The sequence below is a fragment of the Staurois parvus genome, unplaced genomic scaffold (genome assembly GCF_062004578.1).
Source record: "Staurois parvus isolate SC_StPar_1 unplaced genomic scaffold, SC_StPar_1.0 ptg000154l, whole genome shotgun sequence".
Classification (NCBI taxonomy): domain Eukaryota; kingdom Metazoa; phylum Chordata; class Amphibia; order Anura; family Ranidae; genus Staurois; species Staurois parvus.
Window position 1 is genome coordinate 1,487,599 of NW_028317950.1, and position 26,431 is coordinate 1,514,029.

The 26,431-nt window shown below is 37.2% G+C and overlaps 1 protein-coding gene across 1 annotated transcript in view; it reads left to right on the top strand.

Annotated features, from left to right (window-relative positions):
- Positions 1–2,865: 2,865 nt before the first annotated feature.
- Positions 2,866–26,431, top strand: part of AR (androgen receptor) — a 316,158-nt gene continuing 292,592 nt past the window's right edge. Inside the window, exon 1 of the mRNA XM_089674898.1 lies at positions 2,866–5,461. Within this exon, the coding sequence (XP_089531024.1) occupies positions 4,275–5,461 (1,187 nt within the window). The 5' untranslated portion in view covers positions 2,866–4,274. The remainder of the gene's footprint in view (positions 5,462–26,431) is intronic.

Consider the following 26,431-nt stretch of genomic DNA (forward strand, 5'->3'; position numbering starts at 1 on the left):
TCCTGGCACCAACATCTTAACTAAGGGAAACCGTCAGCAAAGTGTTGAGGCTTTGCAGCCATTTTTTCGCTGTGCTTTGTGAATGATCCCGCAGTCTTCTAGTACCTGTGATGTGTCCCAGAAGGCATGCGGGGAAAGGAGAGGAGGGCCAAAATTCTGCTCCAATCACCAAGATAATCCAGTTGGAGGTGGAAGTGGGGGACTGTCAAAACCAGGTATCCGATCCATCCCCTTCCCAAAAAGAGCCAATTGCTACAGAGGAGAGAGGGGAGGGAGGATGCAAACAAGTGGATCTTTCCCTTTTGGTGAAATTCTGCTTTAAAGGCTGGTTCACATCACTTGCAGTGCAAGAGCGTGCGTTTTTCCACAACCCACAGAAACACACTGCCTTCTGCAGACATGCATGGGTGCTATTAAAGTGTTCCAAAACCCGGACCCTGCATTCAGTGGTGTATTTAGGTTTTGTGCTGCCCTAGGCAACACAAAATTGTCCCCCCCGGAGAGAGCCTGACATTGACCAACAACACCCCTCCACCCGAGAGAGCGAGCCTTCCACTACCATCGCGCCCATACACCGGCCACTCCCCTCCCAGCGAGAGAGAGAAAGACACGCACCTTCACAGCTCTGGACATCCCCGGAAATGAGAGCCCAGCAGCCTGCAGCCTCTCTCAGATCCCATCTGGACCCCAAGCTGCATGCATCCCCTCTTCCGTCCCTTATTCCAAGGGGGGCGGTGCTGCCCCTCTGAAAAATGCTGCCCTAGGCAAATGCCTTGTTTACCTTGTGGTAAATATGCCCCTGCCTGCATTCACTAGATCTGGTCTCCCCGTACCCTGCATTCACTATATCTGGTCACCGGGGGCGGACTGACAACTCATGGGGCCCCCGGGCAATAGGGGATCATGGGGCCCCTGTGTCCTCGCCTATGATAAAGGTACCAGGGGCATCTCATGGTGCCCCCTACTGACCCCAGGCTCTCGGGCAGTACCCGAGTTTCCAAATGGTCAGTCTGCCCCTGCTGGTCTCCCCAGACCCTGCGTTCACTAGATCTGGACTCCCGGACCCTGTATTTACTAGATCTGGACTCCCTGGACCCTGCATTCACTAGATCTGGACTCCCCGGACCCTGCATTCACTATATCTGGTCTCCCCGGACCCTGCATTCCCTATAGGTGGGTGTTGTCTGGTCTCCCCAGACCCTGCATTCACTATATCTGGTCTCCCCGGACCCTGCATTTACTATATCTGGTCTCCCCGGACCCTGCATTCACTAGATCCGGTCTCCCACAGTACACACAACATGGAAATGCAAATATTAAGTAAATATAAACTGCTAAATACCTTTTCTCATCAGCAGTATATAGTATATATAATGTGGCTTCTACCAGTGTCCAGCTGAGCACAGGTTAAAGCTTGTAGGAGTTTTAATTCTCTTTTCTGACTGTCCTATGAGGCTGTATAACCTCTGACCCCCTGTCTGGACAGTTCTGATTGGCCCTTACGGATCACATGCACCCTCCCAAAGAGAAAAAAAACTTTCTAGCAATACTCACTAAACTGAGCATGTGCAGAGTGACTCATAGGGCTCTATACTATCAGCAAATGGATTAGGGCAGGAGAAGGAGGAGAAGATCAGAGAAGACAGGATCAAATAGCCTTTTTCCACAATGCAGAGGATTAACCCCTTAGGTTCCACAGTGAGTATAACAAGCATGATTTACTGCATATACAGACTTAGTGACAATTTAAAAGAGAAGAATGGACTTACTTTTGTTTCCCAATTACACTTACCTAGGTGGATGCAGCATCGATCCGATGGTGTATCTGTCCCCCGCCGGCTCCAAGTGTGAGAACTCAGTGATCACATGACCGCTGAGTTCTCACAGCCGCTCTGAGCAGAGAGCGGTGACTGTCAATCACCGTTCTCTGCTCAGCCCCTCCCAGCGCTTACCGGAGCGCTGGGCTGTGGAGGGAGAGGAAGCGGCTGGCGCAGGTTCTCACGCTGATAGGCTGAGCAAGGTGCTGCTCCAGACTCTGGGGTGGATCCCGACTTTGAAGTCGGGATCTTTCCCCAGCCTGGACATCAGCAATCAGTGAGCTTCATCCGGCAGTTTGTTCTGCACTTTTCTAATCCTCAGAAGTGCAGCCAAAAGAGTTCTGACTGTACTTCCTCTTTCTCAACGGCACCCCCATGCATCAAGCGAATACGGGTGTATTTGCAGCCGTGCAGTATTTCAAAAATCGCGCCCGTCGTACTTTTTGTTGGTTACTGTGTTTTTGGCATTTCATTGAAATGAATAGGCTGCTGTAAAAGTGCGGCAACGCGCAAAATAAATGCATGCATGAATGCTGCAAACCAGCCCCTAAAATGCATTCAACTACATATGGTGTAAATTAGCCCTTGGCCTGCCACTGTAAGCCTCAGCCTTGCAGGCTCCAATGCAAAAAATAAATCAATAAAAATGCCCCTTTTTATTATTAATTCCTAAATGCGTATTTATCGGTTTCCCCTTTTTTTTTAAGGTGGAATATGCCTTTAAATGACGATGCGCGTGCACGGCAGTAATCCGGGCGCGCTCAGCACCATCTAGTGGATTTGTCGTGGACGCGCCGGGGCGAGCTCGTCCGCAGGGATGCCGGCGTGCCGCTTTGGTGTGACCCCCGCAGAGCGCAGACAGCGCGGAGTGCAGAGCAGTAGGGAGCGGAGCGCGGCGGGGTGGTTGCGGGGTGCACACAGCCATCTCCGGGAGTTGTGAGAAGTCCATGGAGTAGGGATGAGGAGGAGCTGACGGTTCTGGGTGGGGGTGGGGGTGGGGGGGAGGCAGTCAGTGAGGAGCCATTCCATAGGCAGTGTAAAGTTTGGTGGGGGCGGCGTATGGCGGAGCTGTACTAACACAAGAGGACAGGACCGAGCTGGAGAAGTTTCATCTCAACCAGTGTGAGGTCGGCAGAGGAGACTTTCCGGTGTAGAGGTCCCAGAGAGGAACGAAGGAGGGGGAAGGGACTGGATTGGGCACCAGGCTTGGCACTAGCCCTTGTTCTGCACCCTGGCTTGATCTGTAGGATTACCCCTGGTTCTGGAAACTGTTCCTGGCATTAACTTCTCATTACCCCTGGCACCAGTCCCGGCTTTGTACCTGAACTGCTGGTGGCATAATCTTCTGAATTACGTCTGGTGCTACCCTTGGCACTACTGCTGGAGCACCTTCTGGAACTGTTCTTTTCATTTCCCCTAGCATAACCCTTGGCATTACCCCGGAACACGTCCTGGAACTCTTCTTGACATTACCTTTAGTGTTACCCTTGGCATTACCTCGGAACACCTTCTGGAAAGCTTCCTTGCATTACCTCTGGAGCACCTCCTGGAACTCTTCTTGACATTACCCCCAGAACACTTACTGGAACGCCCCTGCATTACCCTTGAAGCACCTCCTGGAACTCTTCTTTACATTACCCCATGTGCGACCCTTGGCATTAGCCCAGAACACTTCCTGGAACTCTTCCTTGCATTTTGCCCTGTGTTATCCTTGGCTTCACCCCAGAACACCTCCTGGACCTCTTCTTTACATTACCCCTAGTGCTACCTTTAGCATCACCCTGGAACACATCCTGAAACTCTTCCTTGACATTACCCCTAGTGCTACCCTTGATATTATCCCTGAAGCACCTCCTGGAAGTCTTTGCATTACCCCAGTGTTACCCTTGGCATTACCCCAGAACACCTCCTAGAGCTCTTCTTTGCATTACCCCCAGTGTTACCCTTGGCATTACCCCAGAACACCTCCTAAAGCTCTTCTTTGCATTACCCCCAGTGTTACCCTTGGCATTACTCCTGTAACTTCCCTGGAACGATTCTTTGCATTACCCATAGAGCAACCCTTGGTACTACCCAGGATTTATCCTTGGCACTACCTTTGGTGCTGTACCTGGAACTGCCCCTGCACCGTCCTTGGCACTACCTCTGCTTCTGTAGCTGAAACTGTTCCTGAAACTATTCTTTGCAAATCCCTTTGCTACCCTCAGCAATACACCTGGCATTATCCTTGGAACAATTCTTTGCATTACTTGTAGTGCTACCAATATTGTACCTGGAACTGCTCCTGACGCTACCCTTAGTATTTCTCCTGGTGCTACTTGTGGCACTACCACTGGTGCTCCCCTTGGCATTTTCCCTGGCACGGTCCCTAGTATTACCCCTGGTAGTGCCCCTAGAACTACCTCTGGTACACTCCCTGGCGCTATCTCTGGCACTCACCCCAACTAGGGGCGGGAGATGGAGGTGCACATTGGACTCGGGGGGGTCTACAAGCAGCCTTCGGGGAAAATGATGCGTGGAGCCTTTGAGAATCTTTTTTTGAGCGTCAGGGAGGTTCTGCAAGCTGAGAGGAGATCAGCTGCTTCTCTGGACACCTCCAGCCCCATCTCGTCCTGCGCTCACCCCCATCCCACCTGGAACGAGTCCTCAACCTGGTCGGAAGCCCGGGGCACCCCGTGGAGAGAACCACAGGGGGCGCAGTCGGACCCACCACCCTGCAGCCCGCGAAACCAAGCGCCCCAGTTCACGCTCAACAACTGCACCACCGAACTGAAGGAGATCCTGGGTGATCAGAGAGGGATGACAGAGGAAGGTAATTCAGAACCAGCCTCCAAAGAAGATTGTCCAGAGGACATCTCCGACAGCGCCAAAGAAATCTGCAAAGCGGTGTCTGTGTCCCTAGGACTCAGCATGGAGGCATTGGAACATCTGAGTGCCGCAGGGGAGGGGCAGAGAGGCGACTGCATGTTCGCGGGGCCCCCTCATCATACTATGGACGCCCAGACGTGCCAAGTGGCTGAGGAAGACAAGAGTGACACCTCATCCTCCCAGTACCGTGAAGGTGCCTTTAGGAGGGCTGGCCAGAGTACTTATTCTCCTGGCAAAGCCCCAGAGGATGGCAGTTCATTGCCCACAGAAGATAAAGAGCAGCCCTGCACTGATATGGCACTGCCAGAGCCAGGGAGCTTGAGAAGCCGTGGGATGGAGGTCATGCCAAGCCTGACCTTATACAAGCCTACTGCATTTATGGAGGACACTCCTACTTACCCGGGCAGGGACTATTACAGCTTTCAGATGGCACTTACCCCACATGGCAGGATAAAGATGGAGAACCCCATGGAGTTTGCTGGTAGCGGTTGGGGTGGACCTAGCAGATACGGCGAGTTTTCTGGCTTTCCCCACTGTGGCCCGTCTGCTAATTGGCATTCCCTCTTTGAGGAAGGACAGACCACCGCTTCATACACGGACGCCAGTTTGTACAGCTATCCACGAAGCCACGTACCGCCTGGCCCGGATGGGGAATTTTCTGCTGATACGTGGTATCCAGCAACCGCCATGTTGGGTAGGGTTCCATATGGCAGTACCATGAAAACTGAGATGACCCCATGGATGGAAGGCTACCCTGGTGCGTTTGGAGAGATGAGGTAGGCAGCCTGATTTTTTTTTTTTTACAAATATTTAATTTTATATTATTTCTTTTAGAACGTCCCCATGCTTTTTGATTTTCTTTTTGTGGACAGAAAATTAATGTTTGCGACAGGTTCAATTAAAAGCTATTTTGAAGTACAGGAACGTCTGCCGCCATTTGTCATGTCCAACAGTTATAGTTGTATTCAATAAAGGACGCAAGGAGGGATGCTCTACATGCAAACCAAAAGTGATACCTAGTATCAAGTCAAAATGTAGGCAAGACAAAACCCGTAACAGTTGCTATAGGTGCGTAACTTTGCATTTGAGCTTGAAAGTCATCTTTTCGCGGTCATGCGAGCAATTCTTGGGCTTGCGTGCATGGGTGTTTCATCAGGCGCTGAGTTTTATTGTTGTTGCATGCATCTGAACACAAACGCTACATTTGACCTGCGCAAGTACATCCTAGTGGAACCTACTGCATCCAAAGAAATGCAGAGCAGGTCAAACATCAAGCGCAGCCTTAGAGCGGTAAATAGCAAGTTTCAAATACGCGTCAAGCGCTGGGGAAAAAAAAAACGTTGGTCTACAGGAGCCTCAAATCTGCTTTTAACTATGCATCGTTATCACTTTATAATGGGAGAAGTGTGAAAAGATACAGCACTGGACAGCGTCAGGGAATGATGGCCCCATCCCTACCTCCTCCTATAGCAGTCCTTCCACCATTGGATTTTTTTTTAGGGATATATAAAAAAATAAATCAGTTAATTTTTAGGTCATTTATAATGAAAATGGTATTTTTATGGCATATATGTGAAATTTAAATTTTGTAAATTCTTAGATTTTCAGGCTGAAGGGATATGGTCTGTAGACTGATTAGCAATCATTTCTGATCTGGTGTATTATTATATGACATAGTTCTGCATCAGACCAATAATAATTCGGACGTACAAATGTCGTTGTCTTTTCAAATAACCAGCATGGCTCTAGGTCAGGACTGTTCACATGTTTCTGTTCAAAAATATTTATTAACTGCTTTTGATGAACGCGCATTCCAAACTTGCATGACGTACTGAAGTTTCATAACATTTGACTCATATGCGATCAATGCAACCGTTAAAGCATTCTTTTCTATATCTTACCTGGTTAATTTTCACCATCATTTAAAGTGTCCACCCATTTAAAGTTTGAGTTTGGAGTTGCCAATTCTGATGAAAAAAAAAAGAAATATAAAAAAAGTTTAAACATTATAAAAAAGAAAAGTTTAAACATTGTTATTTTATTAAAAAAAGTTTAAACATTTTTATATTATTAAAAAAAAAAAAAAAAAAAGTTGTATGTTCATCTAACATTGCACACGTCATACAATCAAGGTTAATTTATTTTTACTATAAGGCAAAATACTGTTGACTTTTGTTGTTTGTAAAGTGAATACTTCTTATGCAGAGTTTAAAAAGGACACCTTACCCATAATTGTAACTTTTAAAAAAATATATTTATCAATCTTAGCAGCAGCAACATTTAAAAAACAGAAAACATACCCATGTTTGTTACCTTTTGAAAAAAATATCAATCTTAGTAGAAGCTGAATTTAAAAAACAGAAAACATAGCCAATGATTGTTACCCTGTAAAAAAAATACTGTATATGTATCATTGTTAGTAAAATCAGAAATATATATATAAAATATAAACACAAAGAAACGCACCCAATGATTGTTTACAAAAAATACTGTACATGTACCATTGTTAAAAGCAGAAAATGTACCCAATGATTATTATCCATTAAAAAATACTATACAGGTATCATTAATAAAACAGAATTAAACAGAAAAAAAAAAACAGAAAACCTACCCAATGAGTATTACTCTTTAAAAAATACTGTATACATCACTGTTAATAAAAACAGAATAAAAAAAACACAGACAAAACATACCCAATGATGGTTACCCTTTCAAAAAAATACTGTATATGAATGATTGTTAAAAAAATCAGAATTAAAAATAAAATATACCCAATGATTGTTACCATTTAAAAATACTGTACATGTGTCATTAATAAATCAGAATTAAAAAAAAAAATATACCCAATGATTGTTGCCCTTTAAAAAATACTGTATATGTATCATTGTTAATATCAGAATAAAAAAAGGGGGAAAAACATACCTAATGATTGTTGCCGCCTTAAAAAATACTGTGTATGTATCATTGTTAATAAAATCAGAGAATAAACAAAAAAAAAACAAACACAGAAATCATACCCAGTGATTTTTGCCCTTTAAAAAATACTGTACATGTGTCATTAATAAATCAGAATTAAAAAAAAAACAGAAAACCTACCCAATGATTGTTGCCTTTTAAAAAATACTGTAAATGTATCACTGTTAATAGAATAAAAAAAAAAAAAAAACACACCCAATGATTGTTATCCCCTTAAAAAATACTGTATAGGTGTCATTGTTAATAAAATCAGAAAAAAACCCCAGAAAACATGCCCAGTGATTGTTACCCTTTAAAAATACTGTACATGTGTCATTAAAAAATCATAATAAAAAAAAAACATACCCAATGATTGTTGCCCTTTAAAAAATACTGTATATGTACAATTGTTAATATCAGAATAAAAAAAAGGGAAAAAAACGTACCTAATGATTGTTGCCCCTTAAAAAATACTGCGTATATATCACTGTTAATAAAATCAGAGAATAAACAAAAAAAAAACACAGAAATCATACCCAGTGATTGTTGCCCTTTAAAAAATACTGTACATGTGCCATTAATAAATCAGAATTAAAAAAAAAAAAAAGCAGAAAACCTACCCAATGATTGTTGCCCTTAAAAAATACTGTAAATGTATCACTGTTAATAGAATAAAAAAGAAAAAAAAAACACACCCAATGATTGTTATCCCCTTAAAAAATACTGTATAGGTGTCATTGTTAATAAAATCAGAAAAAAAAACCCAGAAAACATGCCCAGTGATTGTTACCCTTTAAAAAAATACTGTACGTGTGTCATTAAAAAATCATAATAAAAAACAAATATACCCAATGATTGTTGCCTTTTAAAAAATAATGTCAATGTATCATTAATATCAATAAAAAATAATAACAGAAAACATGCCCAATGATTGTTCCCTCTTAAAAAATACTGTATATGTATCATTGTTAATAAAATCAGAAACTAAAAAAAAGAAAATGTGCCCAATGATTGTTACTGTTTAAAAATACTGTACATATGTCATTAATAAATTGAAATTAAAAAAAAAAAAAAAAACAGCACAGAAAACCCAGTGATTGTTGCCCTTGAAAAAAGTACTGTAAATGCATCATTGCTAATTAAATCAGAAATGAACAAAAAAAAAAACACAGGAAGCATTCTCATGTTTGTTAATCTTTACAAAATGTGTGTCTCATTTTTTCACAGAAGCCATATTTATAGCGGCTACAGCAATCATTTTTGAAGTACTATTGATTAATTGATCCCCTGAAGTAGTATTGATTTATTGATCTGCCACCTTCTTCCAGCACTGTAACAATTATCGCATGACATATTAGGACTGAGAATCTTGCACACAATGCTCCAGTCAATCCAAAGACTCCATGGTGAATGATTGAGCTGCAATCAGTGGCGACGGTCAGATTTCGGTAGACTGTAGTCCACTGGTGAAAGATAAAGCGGCTGGTTTACTAAAGTCCTGAAGAATGTTCACGCAAGTGTGAATATTCCATCGAGCTTTCCAAATATTATATTATTATTATTATTAATAATAATACTATTATTAATAATTTATTATTATATATGTTTATTATTACTAATACTATTATTAATAATTGATATTTATAGAGCACCAACAGTTTGCGCAGCGCTTTACAACGTGAGGGCAAACACAGTTATGATACAATACAGAGGGCCCTGCTCTTCAGATGAAATAAGTAAACAGAGATTTGCCTTTTACGCGATTGGGGAAGCGAATTTATCGAGCGAACGTTCTCGAGTCCTTTTCGTAAATCAGCTTATTGCAATCAGTTCACAACTCTTCTGCCAATTAAATAAACAAATATATGGAAAAAGGTAATAATAATGAGCCGCTACCTTATTTATTTATTCTATATTTCCATCCATTTCTGTATTCATTACAGGTGTTTATATGGCGGCAACAATTTCCGCGACTTTTGTACCGGATGCAAATGTACAATATATATGAAACATCGTGGAAATTGTTGGCGCCATATAAACACCTGTAATGAATATAGAAATGGATGGAAATCTTTGCCTTCTAGCGGCGTACAATCTAAGGTCCCTAACTCACATACTAGGGCCAACTTATGCAGGTCATACACGGGTCCAATCTGAAAGAATTTTCTTTAGAAAACGAGAAATTTCCTGCGTTTTGTAATCCGCCGCCGCTGCCGTTGATTTCGAAATTCAACCAACCGAGCCTTTCATTTCAGCTCATGTTGCTACAGAAAAGAATTTTCATGGCCAAGAATTTTCTTTTCTTTCCAGGTCACAGCTCAGGCTCATTTCTTTTTCTCCCATCGTTGATTTGCGAAATTCGTTCATTTTTCAAAACTTTTCCAACATGCCTAATCGCTCAAATTCGATGTTCGCCTGAAAATCGGCCGTTGCTGTGGCCCACTAATGGTGCAAAATTTGACCGAAAATTCTTAGAAAAGATTCTCGAAAGAAATTTCTTTCAGAATTCTAACCGTGTACGGTCGGCTTTAGACAGGAGCCAATTCACCTACCAGCATGTCTTTGGAGTGTGGATGGAAACTGGAGAACCCGGAGGAAACCCACGCAGGCACAGGGAGAACATGCAGTCTCCATGCAGGTAGTGTCGTGGTTGGGATTCGAACCGACAACCCTAGTGCTGCAAAGTGTGGCTATAATATATGAACTAGGACCAGATCTCCGTTTTAGGTCCCAGATATGTTGGTATGGGATTCCAAACTGGAAATTAACATTTATGTTGAAGTATCAATAGGATGAAGCATGAAATCTATTATGCATTCTCATTCAGAGGGAGGCAAATAATAAAGAAGAAAAAATTAATATTTTTTACCAGGTATTTATTTGTGAGCTTTTCTTTTTCTTATGGTTACAAAACAGAAGCCATTTATAATAAATTCATATGAATAAATATACAGTATTAATACAAATTAATAAAAGAAAACCATGTCATTATTTGATAGATTTTAAGACCTTGTTAGACAGTATATCATATTGCAGATTGGATTTTATTTTAGCTTTAAAAACTTTTTTTTTATTGAAAACGCGTATTTCAAGGCCTTTTTGGTTAAATATAAAAACATACCACAATCAGGTTTATTTCATAAAATAAATGTACAAAAGAGTAAAAATCCAGCAAATAAGCAGTGGTCATCTATTGTGGTGACAGCTTTGAACTGATGAAAGGTGAAGTCTATTGCTTTGTTTATTATGCCTTTTATCCTAGTTTTTTGTTTTGGTTCTTTTTTTTTTTTTTTACAATTTTCAAGTAGGTTTACTACCACCCCTTCAGAAGGTATTAAATCCCCTTATCCCATAAAAATGTTTGGATTCCCAAGGCTGCGGTTCCTTTAACTGGCAGCTCCCTGTATTTGTGTTTAGTGAGTTTGCAGTGGAATGTGTCCTTGTGATGTTTATATTTTTTTTTTCTCCCCCATTTTTGCTTTCTAATTTTAAGAACATCTGTGATGTCTTTGGCTTTTTGGAAAGAACACGTTTTATGGGATGCCAGCCTTTTCGATACTTTATCGACTAGATTCCTAAGCGGTAATTTATGAAATGTTGGCATGTAAATTGAACGCTTATCATGAAATTGACTTGTCAAATTCATTTATATGTAATAAAATACTTTAGAAAATATAAATCTTTTCCTAAAGTGCCTAGTGTATACATTTCATGTGGTATAGTGTTACATCTTTTACTAGTATTATATAAATATATAATACCCCTCCCCAACACATTGTTATAGAAAAAAAAAATCGAAAAATGAAAATATATATGTAATAACAAAAAAAATAAATATATAAATATATATATATATGTATATATAAAAAAAAAAAATATATATATATGTAAAAATGAAAAAATATCATAATATAATATATATATATATATATATATATATATATATAAAATGTAAACATAGAAATATATATTTAATTACGAAACAATTATATATATATAATTTTTTTGTAATTAAATATATATATTTTCATTTTTCCATTTTTTTTTCTATAACAGTGTTGGGGAGGGATACTGTACTGTGAAGTAAATTTTGGTAACCTGTGTTATGTTGAGAAAGTCCACATTTACCCAATGTTGGCTGTAAAATGGTCCACTGGTCTTAGCGTATCGGTTTTGCTTTTGGGCCTTTTTTTTGCCTTTCAACAATAAATTATGCAATGTATTAAAATTTACCATGATTCAGTCAGCCATCAGCATACCAATGCTCTAAATTATCAAGAATTTTTAATTTTGTATCCACGTAGAGAAATGCTTTTGCTATGGATAGGTAATACCACTCCTACTAGATGTGACTAGGTTATTGAACTTACTAAACTACTAGCAGTTGACAAAAAAAAAATCATGCCACCACATCAACAGAGAGCTACTCTTAAAAAAAAATATTACTCGATATGGAATCATTGGCATGAAGTGGGGGATGGGATATGATCAGGTACTCGTAAAAAAAATTACTTCATATGGAGTCGTTGGCACAAAGCGGGGATGGGCTATGATCCCATAATATGGGCCAGGATAAGTGAGTGAGGATATTAAATCAAGATAATAAGTGGTATAGATCAGAGAAAAATTTTTTTTTTTTTGGTAGCTAGGTAGTTCGTGTACATGTTGTGGAATATTTCTATAAAAACACTGGGAATATTAGGTATTTTTTTTAAAACTTTTTTTTCCTACATGTGTTTTAGCTATTTTTTTTTATACTTATCTGCCTGAGTGTAGCTGTATTGTCTGTCTCGATGTGGAGTTATTGGTACAAAGCGGGGATGGGCTATGATCCCATAATATGGGCCAGGATTAGTGGTTGAGGATATTAAATCGAGATAATAAGTGGTGTAGATCAGAGAAATTTTTTTTTTTTTTTAGCCATAATCCCATAATATGGGCCAGGATAAAGGATTGAGGAAATTAATTGCGATAAGAAGGGCTGTAGAGAAGAGAACTTTTTTTTAGAAATGTTTTTTGGCTTGGTAGTTGGTGTGCATATTGTGGAATAATTCCCTAAAAACACTGGTCATTGTACGTATTTTTTTTTTAAAGATGTTTTAGGTATTTTTTATACTCATCCACCTGAGTGTAGCAGTATTATCTGTCTTGGTATGGAGTCATTAGCACGAAGTGGGGGATGGGCTATGATCCCATAATATGGGCCAGGATAAGTGATTGAGGATATTAAATCGAGATAATAAGTGGTGTAGATCAGAGGAAATTTTTGTAGATTTTTTTTTTCTTTCTTAAGCTAGGTAGTTGGTGTATATTTTGTGGAATATCTCTCTAAAAACACTAGGAAGTTGAGGTAGTTTTTTTAAACTTTATTTTTAAACTTTTTTTTAGTAGAGGTTTTAGGCATTTTTTTAATGCCTGAGTGTAGCTGTATTGTCTGTCTCGATGTGGAGTCATTGGCACGAAGCAGGGGATGGGCTACGATCCCATAATATGGGCCAGGATTAGTGATTGAGGATATTAAATCGAGATAATAAGTGGTGTAGATCAGAGAAATTTTTTTTTTTTTTTTTTTTAGCCATAATCCCATAATATGGGCCAGGATAAAGGATTGAGGAAATTAATTGCGATAAGAAGGGCTGTAGAGAAGAGAACTTTTTTTTAGAAATGTTTTTTGGCTTGGTAGTTGGTGTGCATATTGTGGAATAATTCCCTAAAAACACTGGTCATTGTACGTATTTTTTTTTAAAGATGTTTTAGGTATTTTTTATACTCATCCACCTGAGTGTAGCAGTATTATCTGTCTTGGTATGGAGTCATTAGCACGAAGTGGGGGATGGGCTATGATCCCATAATATGGGCCAGGATAAGTGATTGAGGATATTAAATCGAGATAATAAGTGGTGTAGATCAGAGGAAATTTTTGTAGATTTTTTTTTTCTTTCTTAAGCTAGGTAGTTGGTGTATATTTTGTGGAATATCTCTCTAAAAACACTAGGAAGTTGAGGTAGTTTTTTTAAACTTTATTTTTAAACTTTTTTTTAGTAGAGGTTTTAGGCATTTTTTTAATGCCTGAGTGTAGCTGTATTGTCTGTCTCGATGTGGAGTCATTGGCACGAAGCAGGGGATGGGCTACGATCCCATAATATGGGCCAGGATTAGTGATTGAGGATATTAAATCGAGATAATAAGTGGTGTAGATCAGAGAAATTTTTTTTTTTTTTTTTTTTAGCCATAATCCCATAATATGGGCCAGGATAAAGGATTGAGGAAATTAATTGCGATAAGAAGGGCTGTAGAGAAGAGAACTTTTTTTTAGAAATGTTTTTTGGCTTGGTAGTTGGTGTGCATATTGTGGAATAATTCCCTAAAAACACTGGTCATTGTACGTATTTTTTTTTAAAGATGTTTTAGGTATTTTTTATACTCATCCACCTGAGTGTAGCAGTATTATCTGTCTTGGTATGGAGTCATTAGCACGAAGTGGGGGATGGGCTATGATCCCATAATATGGGCCAGGATAAGTGATTGAGGATATTAAATCGAGATAATAAGTGGTGTAGATCAGAGGAAATTATTGTAGAATTTTTATTTTTTTTTAAGCTAGGTAGTTGGTGTATATTTTGTGGAATATATCTCTAAAAACACTAGGAATTTAAGGGTATTTTTTTTTTAGGTTTTTTTTTTTTTCGCCACAATCCCATAATATGGGCCAGGATAAAGGATTGAGAAATTAATTGCGATAAGAAGGGCTGTAGAGAAGAGAACCTTTTTTTAGAAATGTTTTTTTGGCTTGGTAGTTGGTGTGCAGGTTTTAGAATAATTCCCTAAAAACACTGGTCATTGTACGTATTTTTTTTTAAAGATGTTTTAGGTATTTTTTATACTCATCCCCTTGAGTGTAGCAGTATTGTCTATTTCGGTATGGAGTCAGTCGCACGCAGCGGGGGATGGGCTATGATCCCACCATATAGGCCAGGATAAGTGTTAAGGATTTTAATCGAGATAATAAGGGGTGTAGATCAGGGAAATTTTGTTTATAATTGTTTTTAAAGCTAGGTAGTTGGTCTCTAAAAACACAGGGAACTTTAGGTATTTTATAAAAAAAAAAAATTTTTTATAAGTGTTTCAGGTCTTTTTTTTATACTTATCCACCTGATTGTATCTGTAGTGTCTGTATAATGTTTTTTTTTTTTCATTGATTTGTGAACGGAGAAGTTTTTTTAAAAAATAGAAAATAAAAGAAAAAAAAAGAATCAAAACTTTCACCAGTGCCATCTTTTTCCTTCCTAGTGCTCCACGCTTACCTTTTGATATACCTTTCATAGGTTTTATCTTTGGTTAAAAAAAAATGAATAAACTCGTGGCATTGGTCTCCTGTGTAGATCGTGAAGCAGTTTGAGACCCTTGAGTTACCCCGCTACATGTAAGATACGTGGTTATCTTGGTTTCAAGTTACAGCATCCAATCTGTCCGTTACCGGAGAATGTTTTTGTTTCTTTAAGGCTTTTTTTTGTTAATGTAAACGGAAAACAAAAAAAAAACTTAAAAGTACTTATTCTGCAACTACGAGGAGATGTAAAAAGTTCACCAAAAAATCCATCTTGTGTGTAATTTTGTGTGTATCTAGTTATCCCTGTCCTGGATACTTAATTCCTTTTTTTAACCACTTGCCCTCCAGAGGATTCCCCGCCTCCTGACCGGCCATTTTTTTGCGATACGGTGCTGTGTTACTTTAACTGACAATTGCGCGGTCATGCAACGCTGCTCTCAAATTAAGTTTATGTCCTTTTTTTCCAAATTGAGCTTTCTTTCAGTGGTATTTGATTGCCTGTGTGTTCTTTGTGCTATAAAAAAAAGACAATTTTGAGAAAAAAATATTTTTAACTTTTAAATTTCTTTTTCCCCCACACAAATAGAGCTTTCTTTCGGTGGTATTTGATCGCCTGTGCGTTTTTTGCGCTATAAAAAAAGACAATTTTGAGAAAAAAATATTTTTAACTTTTTACTTTTTTTCCCCCACAAATAGAGCTTTCTTTTGGTGGTATTTGATTGCCTGTGCGTTTTTTGCGCTATAAAAAAAACAATTTTGAGAAAAAAATATTTTTAATTTTTTACTTTTTTTCCACCACAAATAGAGCTTTCTTTCAGGGGTATTTGATCGCCTGTGCGTTTTTTGCGCTATAAAAAAAAAGACAATTTTGAGAAAAAAATATTTTTAACTTTTAATTTTTTACTTTTTTCCCCCGCACAAATAGAGCTTTCTTTCAGTGGTATTTGATCGCCTGTGCGTTTTTTGCGCTATAAAAAAAAGACAATTTTGAGAAAAAAATATTTTTAACTTTAAATTTTTTACCCCGCACAAATAGAGCTTTCTTTCAGTGGTATTTGATCGCCTGTGCGTTTTTTGCGCTATAAAAAAAAAGACAATTTTGAGAAATAAATATTTTTAACTTTTATTATTGCTATTAAACATGCCCAGTAAAAAAAAAAAAATTCCCACAAAAAGAGCTTTCTTTTGGTGGTATATGATCGCCCGTGCATTTTTTATTTTTTGCGCTACAAACAAAAAAAGACCGACAATTTAAAAAAAAATATATATATATATATTTTTGACTTTTTGCTATAAAACACGTTCAGTAAAAAAAATTTTAAAAATCTAATTTTTTCATAAATTTAGGCCAAAATGTATTCTGCTGCATGTCTGCTAAAAAATAAATCCCAATACGTGTAAATTAATTGGTTTGAAAGTTACAGCGTCTATAAATGGCGGTATATATACTGGAATTTTTATTTGTGTTTTTTTATACTAGTAATGGCAGCGATCATATATAGCGGCACTGCGGCGGGCATTCTGACAGGGGGGAACTGACTAACTGCCACTGACATTTATATTAGCACTGATCACCAGTACAGTGATCAGTGCTAATATAAAGCACTGACACTGTACTAATGGCACTGGGCAGGAAGGGGTTAACATCTGGGGCCATCAAAGGGTTAACTGTGTGCTGGGTGTGTTTTACTCCGGAGACATGCTGCTGTGCGGAGAGAAATACACAGCAGCATGTGCTTGCTGACAGGGGAGAGACCAGTGTTCTTTACACACAGGTATCTCCCCTGTCAGTGTTACTCGGCAATCGCCAGGTGCTGGTGGGGAATCTCCTTGGTGATTGGAATCTGTAGCCGCCAATGGCAGCGAGGGTTGGGCTGCGCACGCGCACCACCCTACCCAGAAATGCAAATAACGTATATATATATATATATATATATATACACATGATTTTGCACAGCCCTGCCGCCCTGTAGCAGTACTTGTGCTATAGAGCGGAGGGGAAGCGGTTACAATACAGACAAGAACATGCCATTGGTTTAAAATTCTAACAATGGTCTGACATCTTCAGGCAAGTATATTTAAATAGTTTTATTTTTATTTTTTCCTATTTATTTTATTATTTCCAAAAATAAATTTTTCAAAAGTAAATTTTACAAAAGTTTTAAAAAATGGTCCCATTTGATTGGGTGTATTTTTAGCTGGAGGAAAGTTTTTGCACATTAGCTGTGTGTCTATATGGGACTGTAGAACATAACAATACATTATTGGTAGGCATTCTATTATGCTGCTTTATTTCACACATTTGATTGTTTCGGAAAGTTACAGTTGCTTGTGGGGTTCAAGGAGGAGCCCTGGTTCATGTGAATGAAGATTAATGCAGGCCATAGACGGTTCATTTATCGACCGATTTTTCGTCTGAAAGAATAATCGGCCGAGTTTCGCACTGTTAGTGGGGCAATGGCATCGGCCGATTTTCACAGTTCCTCCTCATTTTGTTTATCGGTCATGCTAGAAAATTAGTGAAAAACAGTCGATTTTCGAAATCATTGGTGGCAACATCAGATTACAGAACGAACAATGTTTCGTTTTTCAGACAAAAAAACGTCCGATAAACGAACCGTCTATGGCCTGCATTAGGGTGTCAATGTTGCAGCAATGTTTGTCAGACCAAATATGTGATTTTGCATTGCTACATTGTGGGTATTTTTAGTTTGTGAATTGCGCTTAGTAGGGTCAGTTTAAAAAGATACAATTCCTGGGTGGGAATCCTATTTTTTTTTTAATTAGAATTTATCCAGTTCAGTGGGATTTGACAAAGACAGTCACAGGGCTAAAAATAATGACAACCATAGAGCTGAAAAAATGGCAGTCACAGAGTGGAAAAATGGCAGTCACAGGGCTGAAAAAATTAGTCACAGGTCTGCAAAAATGAGAATCACAGAGCAGGAAAAATGACAGTCACGGAGCTGAAAAATGACAGTCAGGGAGCTGAAAAATGACAGTTCCAGGTCTGAAAAAATGACAGTCACAGGTTTACAAAATGAAAGTCACAAGAGTTGAAAAATTAGAGTCACAGAGCTGAAAATGACAGTCACAAGGCTGAAAAAGGACAGCCAGAGGGCTGAATAAATTACAGTCACAGTGGTGAAAAAAATGACGGACACAACAATGAAAAAAAAGACAGCCACAGGGCTGTAAAAATGACAGTCACAGGGCTGTACAAATTACAGTTGCAGGGCTAAAAATATGACACTCACAGGATTGAAAAATATGACAGACCTGAAAAAATTAAAGCCACAGAGCTGAAAAATTACAGCCACGGGGCTGAAAAATGACAGTTACAGGGCTGAAAAAATGACAGTCACGGGTCTAAAAATGAAAGTCACAAGACTGAAAAAAACTAGTCACAGAGCTGAAAATGACAGTCACAGGGCTGAAAAAATGAGAGTCACAGGTCTGCAAAAATGAGAATCACGGAGCAGAAACAATTACAGCCACAGAGCTGAAAAAAATGACAGTCATGAAGCTGAAAAATGACATTTACAGGTCTGAAAAAATGACAGTCACAGGTTTACAAAACGAAAGTCACAAGACTTAAAAAATTTGAGTCACAGAGCTGAAAATGACAGTCACAAGGCTGAAAAAAAGACAGTCACAAGACTGAAAAAATGAGAGCCACAGGACTGAAAAAATGAGAGCCACAGAGCTGAAAAAATGGCAGTCACAGAGCTGAAAAATTGACAGTCACAGAGCTGAAAAAATTACAGTCATAAAGCTGCAAAATGACATTTACAGATCTGAAAAAATGAGTCACAGGTTTACAAAATGAAAGTTACAAAATTAGAGTCACATAGCTGAAAATGACAGTCACAAGGCTGAAAAAAGGACAGACTCAGGGCTGAATAAATGACAGTCACAGTGGTGAAAAAATAACAGACACAAGAATGAAAAAAAAAACAGCCACAGAGCTGTAAAAATGACAGTCACAAGGCTGTAAAAATGACAGTCACAAGGCTGTAAAAATGACAGTTACAGAAATTAACAAATTACAGTCACAGGACTGAAATACTGACAGTCACAGGGCCAAAAAAAGTAAGTAGAGTCAGTTCAAAAAGATTAAATTCCTAGGTAAGAATCCTAAAGTTTTTTTTAATATGAATTCATCCAGCTCAATGAGATTTGAAAATGAGAGTCACAGAGTTAAATAAATGACAATCACATGGCTATAAAATGACAGCCATAGAGCTAAAAAAAATTACAGTTACAGGGCTGAAAAAATGACAGCTGCAGGGCTAAAAATATGACACTCACAGGATTGAAAAATATGACAGCCACAGACCTGAAAAAATGAAAGCCACAGAGCTGAAAAATGACAGTTACAGGGCTGAAAAAATTACAGTCATGGGTCTAAAAATGAAAGTCACAAGACTGAAAAAAAACTAGAGTCACAGAGCTGAAAATGACAGTCACAAGGCTGAAAAAAGGACAGTCACAGGGCTGAAAAAAATGACAGTCATAGGGGTGAGGTATAATAGTCACATGGTTGACAAAATGACAGTCACAGGTCTGCAAAATGACAGTCACGGATCTAAAAATGAAAGTCACAGAGCTGAAAATGACAGTCACAGGGCTGAAAAAAGGACAGTCACAGGGCTGAAAAAAATGAGAATCACAGAGCAGAAAAAATTACAGCCACAGAGCTGAAAAAAATGACAGTCATGAAGCTGAAAAATGACATTTACAGGTCTGAAAAAATGACAGTCACAGGTTTACAAAACGAAAGTAACAAGACTTAAAAAATTAGAGTCACGGAGCTGAAAATGACAGTCACAAGGCTGAAAAAAGGACAGTCACAGGCCTGAAAAATGACAGTCATGGGGCTGAAAAATGACAGTCACGGGGCTGTAAAAGCGACAGTTACAGAAATGAAAAAATTAAAGTCATGGGGCTGTAAAAGTGACAGTTACAGAAGTGAAAAAATGACAGTCACAGGACTGAAATACTGACAGTCACAGGGCCAGTTAATATCCTTTTCCTTGTGTAAAGCCTGGTAAATGTAGCCTCATCCATCTATACATCTCTTGTTGACAACAATGTAACTTTATCTGAATGTAAAATAAACTGATAAACTAGTGAAAAGCTGGAATTTTTTTCTTTTTAGGTATTTATATTGCCGTGTTTGCGAACCACAATTAGAAGCAGATGTTTTCTTATCTCACCACTTTGTTTCACAAAAACAAATAATGACGGTTTCAGTGGTGTCAGTGATTGATCGGCACGGACGTGATCCATGTTTCCTATGTAGCAGGCCGGAAGTATATCGTATTAAAAGGCATAAGCGGCGGTAATCTTCCCGTGCGTTGTGCGTGCGGATAGAATGCGATATTCTCCATAAACCAAGCAGGCGTGGAGGGATCTCGCAATATTAATGACCAGCAGGTGCAGCCAATGGTTTGGAGTTCAGTTTCTGCACCTGTTTTTTTAATTTTATTATGAAAAACTGGATTATCTTAATCTGCGTCTAATTTATCGGAAGACTTTTTTTCCTGGTTGACCAACGTTAAGCATCAGGTCCAGCTGGCTGTTCCAGGCCAACAGGAGTTCATTGGGCCAGCAGAAGAACCATTTACTAATCATCCCTCTTCCCTCACACAGTACTTTCCCCGAATTGTTCAGAGCTTTCTGTAGTTGTGTACTAAAAGCAGAGAAGAAAAGACCTTGACATTCCCAACCACATCAGCATTAACACAAGCAATGCAAGCTACTGGAGGTTACATTTTACTATGTGTGTGTCTACTTTTCTGTTTGTTTGTTTTTTTGTTTTATTAGTATGTTATTTTTTATGTTGTATTATTAGCCTCTTATTTACTTACGTTGTATTGTTACCTATTATTTATTGATTTTTTTAGCCTGTATTTTTTAGCTTATTTTTTATGTTGTATTATTAGATTGTTATTTATTTCATATTATTACCTTTTTTTTAGCTAGTATTTCTATTTATTTTTTAGCTTGTTCTGTTTTATGTTGTATCATTAGATTGTTATTTATGTCATATTATTACCTTTTTTTTTTAGCTAGTATTTCTTTTTATTTTTTAGCTTGTTCTTTTAATGTTGTATTATTAGCAAGGGTTTTTTTTAGCTCTTTATTTCTTTTTATTTTTTAGCTTGTTATTTTTTTATGTTTTATTATTAGCCTGTTATTTACTTACGTTGTATTATTACCTATTATTAATTTTTTTTAGCCTGTATTTTTTAGTTTTTTTTTAATGTATTATTAGCAAGATTTTTTTAGCTCGTTATTTCTTTTTATTTTTTAGCTTTTTTTATGTTGTATTATTAGCAAGTTTTTTTTTAGCTTGTTATTTTTGTAATGTTGTATTTTTAGATTGTTGTTTATTTGCGTAGTATTATTACCTGTTCTATTTTTTTTTGGGGGGGGGGGGGGGTTAGCTAATATTTCTTTTTATTTTTTAGCTTTTTTTTAATATTGTATTCTTAGCATGTTTTTTTTAGCTTGTTATTTATTTGTTTAGCTTTTTTATGTTGTGTTATTAGCTTTTTTTGTATGTTTTTATTTTTTATGTTGTATTATTAGCTTGTTATCTATTTACATTGTACTATAAGCTTATTATTTAATTTTTTTAGCATGTTATTTATTTTTATTTTTTAGCTTGTAATTTTTTTTATGTTGTGTTATTAGATTGTTATTTACTTACATCGTATTATTACCTATTTTTTGGGGGGGTTTTAGCTGGTATTTCTTTTTATTTTTTGATCTTATTCTTTAATTTTGTATTATTAGCATGTTTTGTCTTTTTTAGGTTATTTATTTATTTTTTTTAGCTTTTTTATGTTGTATTAGCTTTTTTGTTTGTTTTTCTTAGCATGTTATTTCTTTTTATTTTTTTATGTTGTATTATTAGCTTGTTGTTTATTTACACTGTACTATAAGCTTATTATTTAATTTTTTTAGCTTGTTAATTTTTTTTTTTTAGCTTGTTATTTTTTTTATTTTTTAGCTTGTTATTTTTGTAATGTTGTTTGTATTCTTTTTCTTTTTATGTAATATTAGCTTGTTCTTGTACACTAGTAAAAAAATAAAAAACAAAAATATGATCATGTTTTAGGCCTCATGCACACAGGATCCTTTTTTTTCCTCCCTTGGACACCTTTTTTCCTGGCAGGTAAAAGCATTTTTGGGCATTCATTCATTCCAGTGACCAGAATATTCATTTATTCTGGCAGTTGGAGTGAATGAACGCTCAATCCTAGTGTTTAGGTGCGTCATGCATTTTTTTCTGCTCCAATACTCAAACACGGCAAGTGATTTTTTTTTTTTTCCTCTTCTATTACGCCTTTAAATGCCTATGTGTGCATGGCCACATAGGCTAACATGAGGGTGTATTTAGAGGTTAAAAAAAAAAAAATCAAACGCTAGTAAATGCATTTTTTTTTACCTCCGGTGTGCTTGAGGCCTTATACATTTTCTTTAAAAGACAGGTGATTGAGCAGTATGCTATATTATTAACCATCAGAAAAAAATGTATATTATTAACCAGCAGAAAAAAAATTATATTATTAACCAGCAGAAAAAAATATATATTATTAACCAGCAGAAAACAAATTATATTATTAACTAGCAGAAAAAAAAATATTTCCCATTTTCTGTATAATTCTAGGGCACTGAAGAAAAATGATGTTACATAATCACAAGACTTTTTTTTTTTTTTTTTTTTTTTTTAAGGTAGGTTCACAAATTCCAGGCAAAAATTACTGATTTAAAAAAAAAAAGTGTCAGTTTCAGTAAATAAAATGAAGAACCTTGTTCTTGTGTAAAACCTTTGTGAATTGAGCCTTAGGCGTCCATATGCTAAGCTCATGTTGGGCAAATTAGATTTTCTGTTTACTGGCCTAGCAGAATGGGAGTGGTGTGTGAGCTCAGCAACCTCATTTTCTTCTCTGTTTCTAGTTAAATATTTGAAAAAAAAAAAAAAAAACTCTAGTCGGGTTACGTGACTTTGTAATGCAGCCTTTCTGAACCTTTTTACCCAAGAGGAACCCTTCATTAATTGTCAGACAATAGGGAAGCCCTAGTAAGAATTGTCCATGGGGGGCTCATTGGGAAAATGCCCTTTACATTGGTATTGGTGAAGGATGCTACCCTTACAAGGGTTCCCAGAGTGACACCCTTGCAGTCATGCCGCTGACTCTGCCAAGTGGCATTGGCCCCGGGACTATGGAGGCACCATCAGATGGGAGGTCAGTTAGCCACAGCTCAAGGAACCCCTAGCTACCCCTGGAGAAACCTTGGAGGAACCCCTTAAGGAACCCTGGAGGAAACCTGAAGGAACCCTGGAGAAACCTTGGAGGAACCCTGAAGGAACCCTGGAGGAACCCTAGGGTTCCAAGGAACATTGCTTGAGAAGGTCTCTTCTTATGAATGGCATGGCTCTCCTATCTATTCGACAAGTGGTATTGGACCAAAAGCTTGTTTGGCTGGCAGCAGCAGTGGTCATAGGTGCACGCTGCTAAACCCATCACCTGATAATGGTCACATGCCATTTACACTACCAAAACCTTAACTTTTTGGTGTCTTTATACACTGGAGCATAAGGTAAAGGGGTGATAGGTGTAAAGCAGTCAATTCAAACGTGTTCAAAATTCTCTTCTGTAGCCATATTTTGATTGAATAGAAATTGGTAAGAGTTAGGTTAGATTAAAAAAAAAATGTATTTTGGTAACTGCATGGGATTAAAAATACCCATAATAAAAAATCACTGCATAAATTATTTATTTTTAAATTATTTTTATATATTTTTTATAATTTTTCTGTATTTTTATATTATTTACTCTCTCTCCCTCTCTCTATATATATTTATATATATTTTTAAATATAAACCATTATATCTTTTTAAATATAAACCATTATTTATATTATATAATATATATATATATGTATTTTTTTTATATAAAATTATATATATATATATATATATATATATATATATATATATATATACACACACAATTTCTTTTTTTTTTGCAATTACTCATTTATTATATTTTTTTATTTTTAACATATATTTACATGATAGATAGATAGATAGATAGATTTAATACACACATATGTATATATATATATATATATATATATATATATTGTTTTTGTTTTTTTAACCATTTGACGCCCGGCCAATAGCCGTAGTCCAGAAAAATGCACTAGCTTTCCGGGAGGCCGCCATTTGGCGTACTCCCGCACATGCGCAGTTCGCGCACTTGCAGAGTCGCGCAGCAGCGCGATCTGTCACCGGCCGTGTACCTCGGACACGGCCAATGATAGATCTGAGTATCAGCCCCGTTGCCGGTACCATGTGACCTGCTGTGACCAATCATGCCATCCATTGTATACTAGTGTCTAGCTGTGAATGATCACAGCTAATCACATGCACATGTCATGTGATTAGCTGTGGCCAAATCACAGCTAAGCACAAAAAGAAAAACCCTGAATGAATCGATGTCATTCAGGTAAATGCTTGCTTATAGCAAAGTTATTCTTTGCTATCAGCAAATTGTGTAAAAAAAAAATACTGATCACTTCCCCAAAGTAGTACAATGTTACTATGGTAACATTGTACTACTTTGGACATAGTGAAATATGAAAAAAAAAAAATCTTAAAAAAAAGAAAAAAAATTTAATAAAAAATTTTAAATAAGAAATTTAAAAAAATATATATATTTTTTTTTTCACACTGTCACCAGTCAGTGTCCCTGATCACCGCCATGCCAGTTATATGATGACGCTGTACTGCACTGGTGACAGTATGTAAAAAAAAATTGTGAAAATTTGTTTTATTTTTTCTTTTTCCGAAAAATTATGACAAAAACAATACAACTTCAAAAAACTCGCCATGCCTCTTATGAAGTACATCGCACTGTCTACTTTGCAAAAAGGGGTCATTTGGGGGATATCTGTACTGTTCTGACATTCTTGGACCTCAAGAAATTAGATTGGCTGTCAGAACTTCAGGATTGATCAATATTCAGATCTATACCATAGTTTGTGAACTCTATAACTTTCCTACAAACTAAATAATACATCCTAATTTGGGTTATTTTCACCAAAGACATGTAGCAGAATACATCTCGGCCTAAATTTATGAAGAACAATTATATATTTGTAAACTTTTATAACAGAAACAAAGAAAAATGTGTTTTTTTTTTTCAAAATTTTTGGTCTTTTTTTGTTAATTTAGCAAAAAATAAAAACCCCAGCGGTGATTAAATACCACCAAAAGAAAGCTCTAGTTGTGTGAAGAAAATTATAAAATTTTAGTTTAGGTACAATGTTGTATGACCGTGCAATTGTCATTCAAAGTGTTAGAGCGCTGAAACCTGAAAAATGGCCTGGGCAGGAAGGTGTAAAATTGCCCGGTATTGAATTGGTTAATATATATTTTCTCCATGTTTTCCTGCAGGCCAAGCTGTCCAGTAACAGTGACAGTTACAGAGATTAAAAGAGGAACTTTTATACAGATGGTTTTTAACTTTTTTTTATATTTTCAAAAGAAAAAAAAAGTTTTTTTGCTTGCACATACTGGTATAATAATAGTCCCATCACCCCATTCACCTAGCCAAGGCAAAATCGTCTTGCAAAGAGAACAGCCTATTTGCCTTTTTCAAATCAACCCTATAGTCTCTACTTTTTGATCCTGCCAGTAGATCCATTATTTTTGCATTTATTGTATCCGTTTTTTCTGCAGTTCAGTCATACATCAGCGTTGTCACCCCGTGGGAAGGGTAGTCTTGATGGACATGTAGTTTAAAAAGGAGATTATTTGTAAAGCAGTTAATTTGACATTCGCCAAACATTCGCTGCAGGTGAATCTTCCTAGGGCATGTGTTTTAATGACAGTCATTGATTCACTGCCAGTGATTATTTGGCAAAATATTATCTTAAACAAGCGACAAGAAAAATTAAAGCCCAACTCGTGTTTTTAAGAAGTTTTTTGTTTTTTTAATTTTCCTTGCACGATTAGTTATTCTTTGCAAAGCCAAATTTCACCACATTCACAGAGCTAAGGAAAAATTCCCTTGCAAAGTGAACAACCTATTTGCCTTTAGTAAATCAATCCATACATTACGGGGGGGGGGGTGGATCTGCTGATCCTGACATTTTGCAGACTGAAATCTAAGATGGCCGAATGCAACATTTATTGCTGCGCTCCTAATAAGGAGGATTCTCAGACTGGCATGCGAAGGATATATTCTGCGTTCTGTGATTTTTACAAAAAAAATTGTATTAACTACCATTTCACCTGTTACAGCTGCTCCGTGGTAACCGTTTCAGTCTGCTGTACTGTATAGAAACACATTGATTTCATTCTAAGGTTGATCAGGGGTGCTTATTATTAAGCCGTCATTTTTGTATTTTATTTTATTTCCTGCGGGAAAATGGGGTT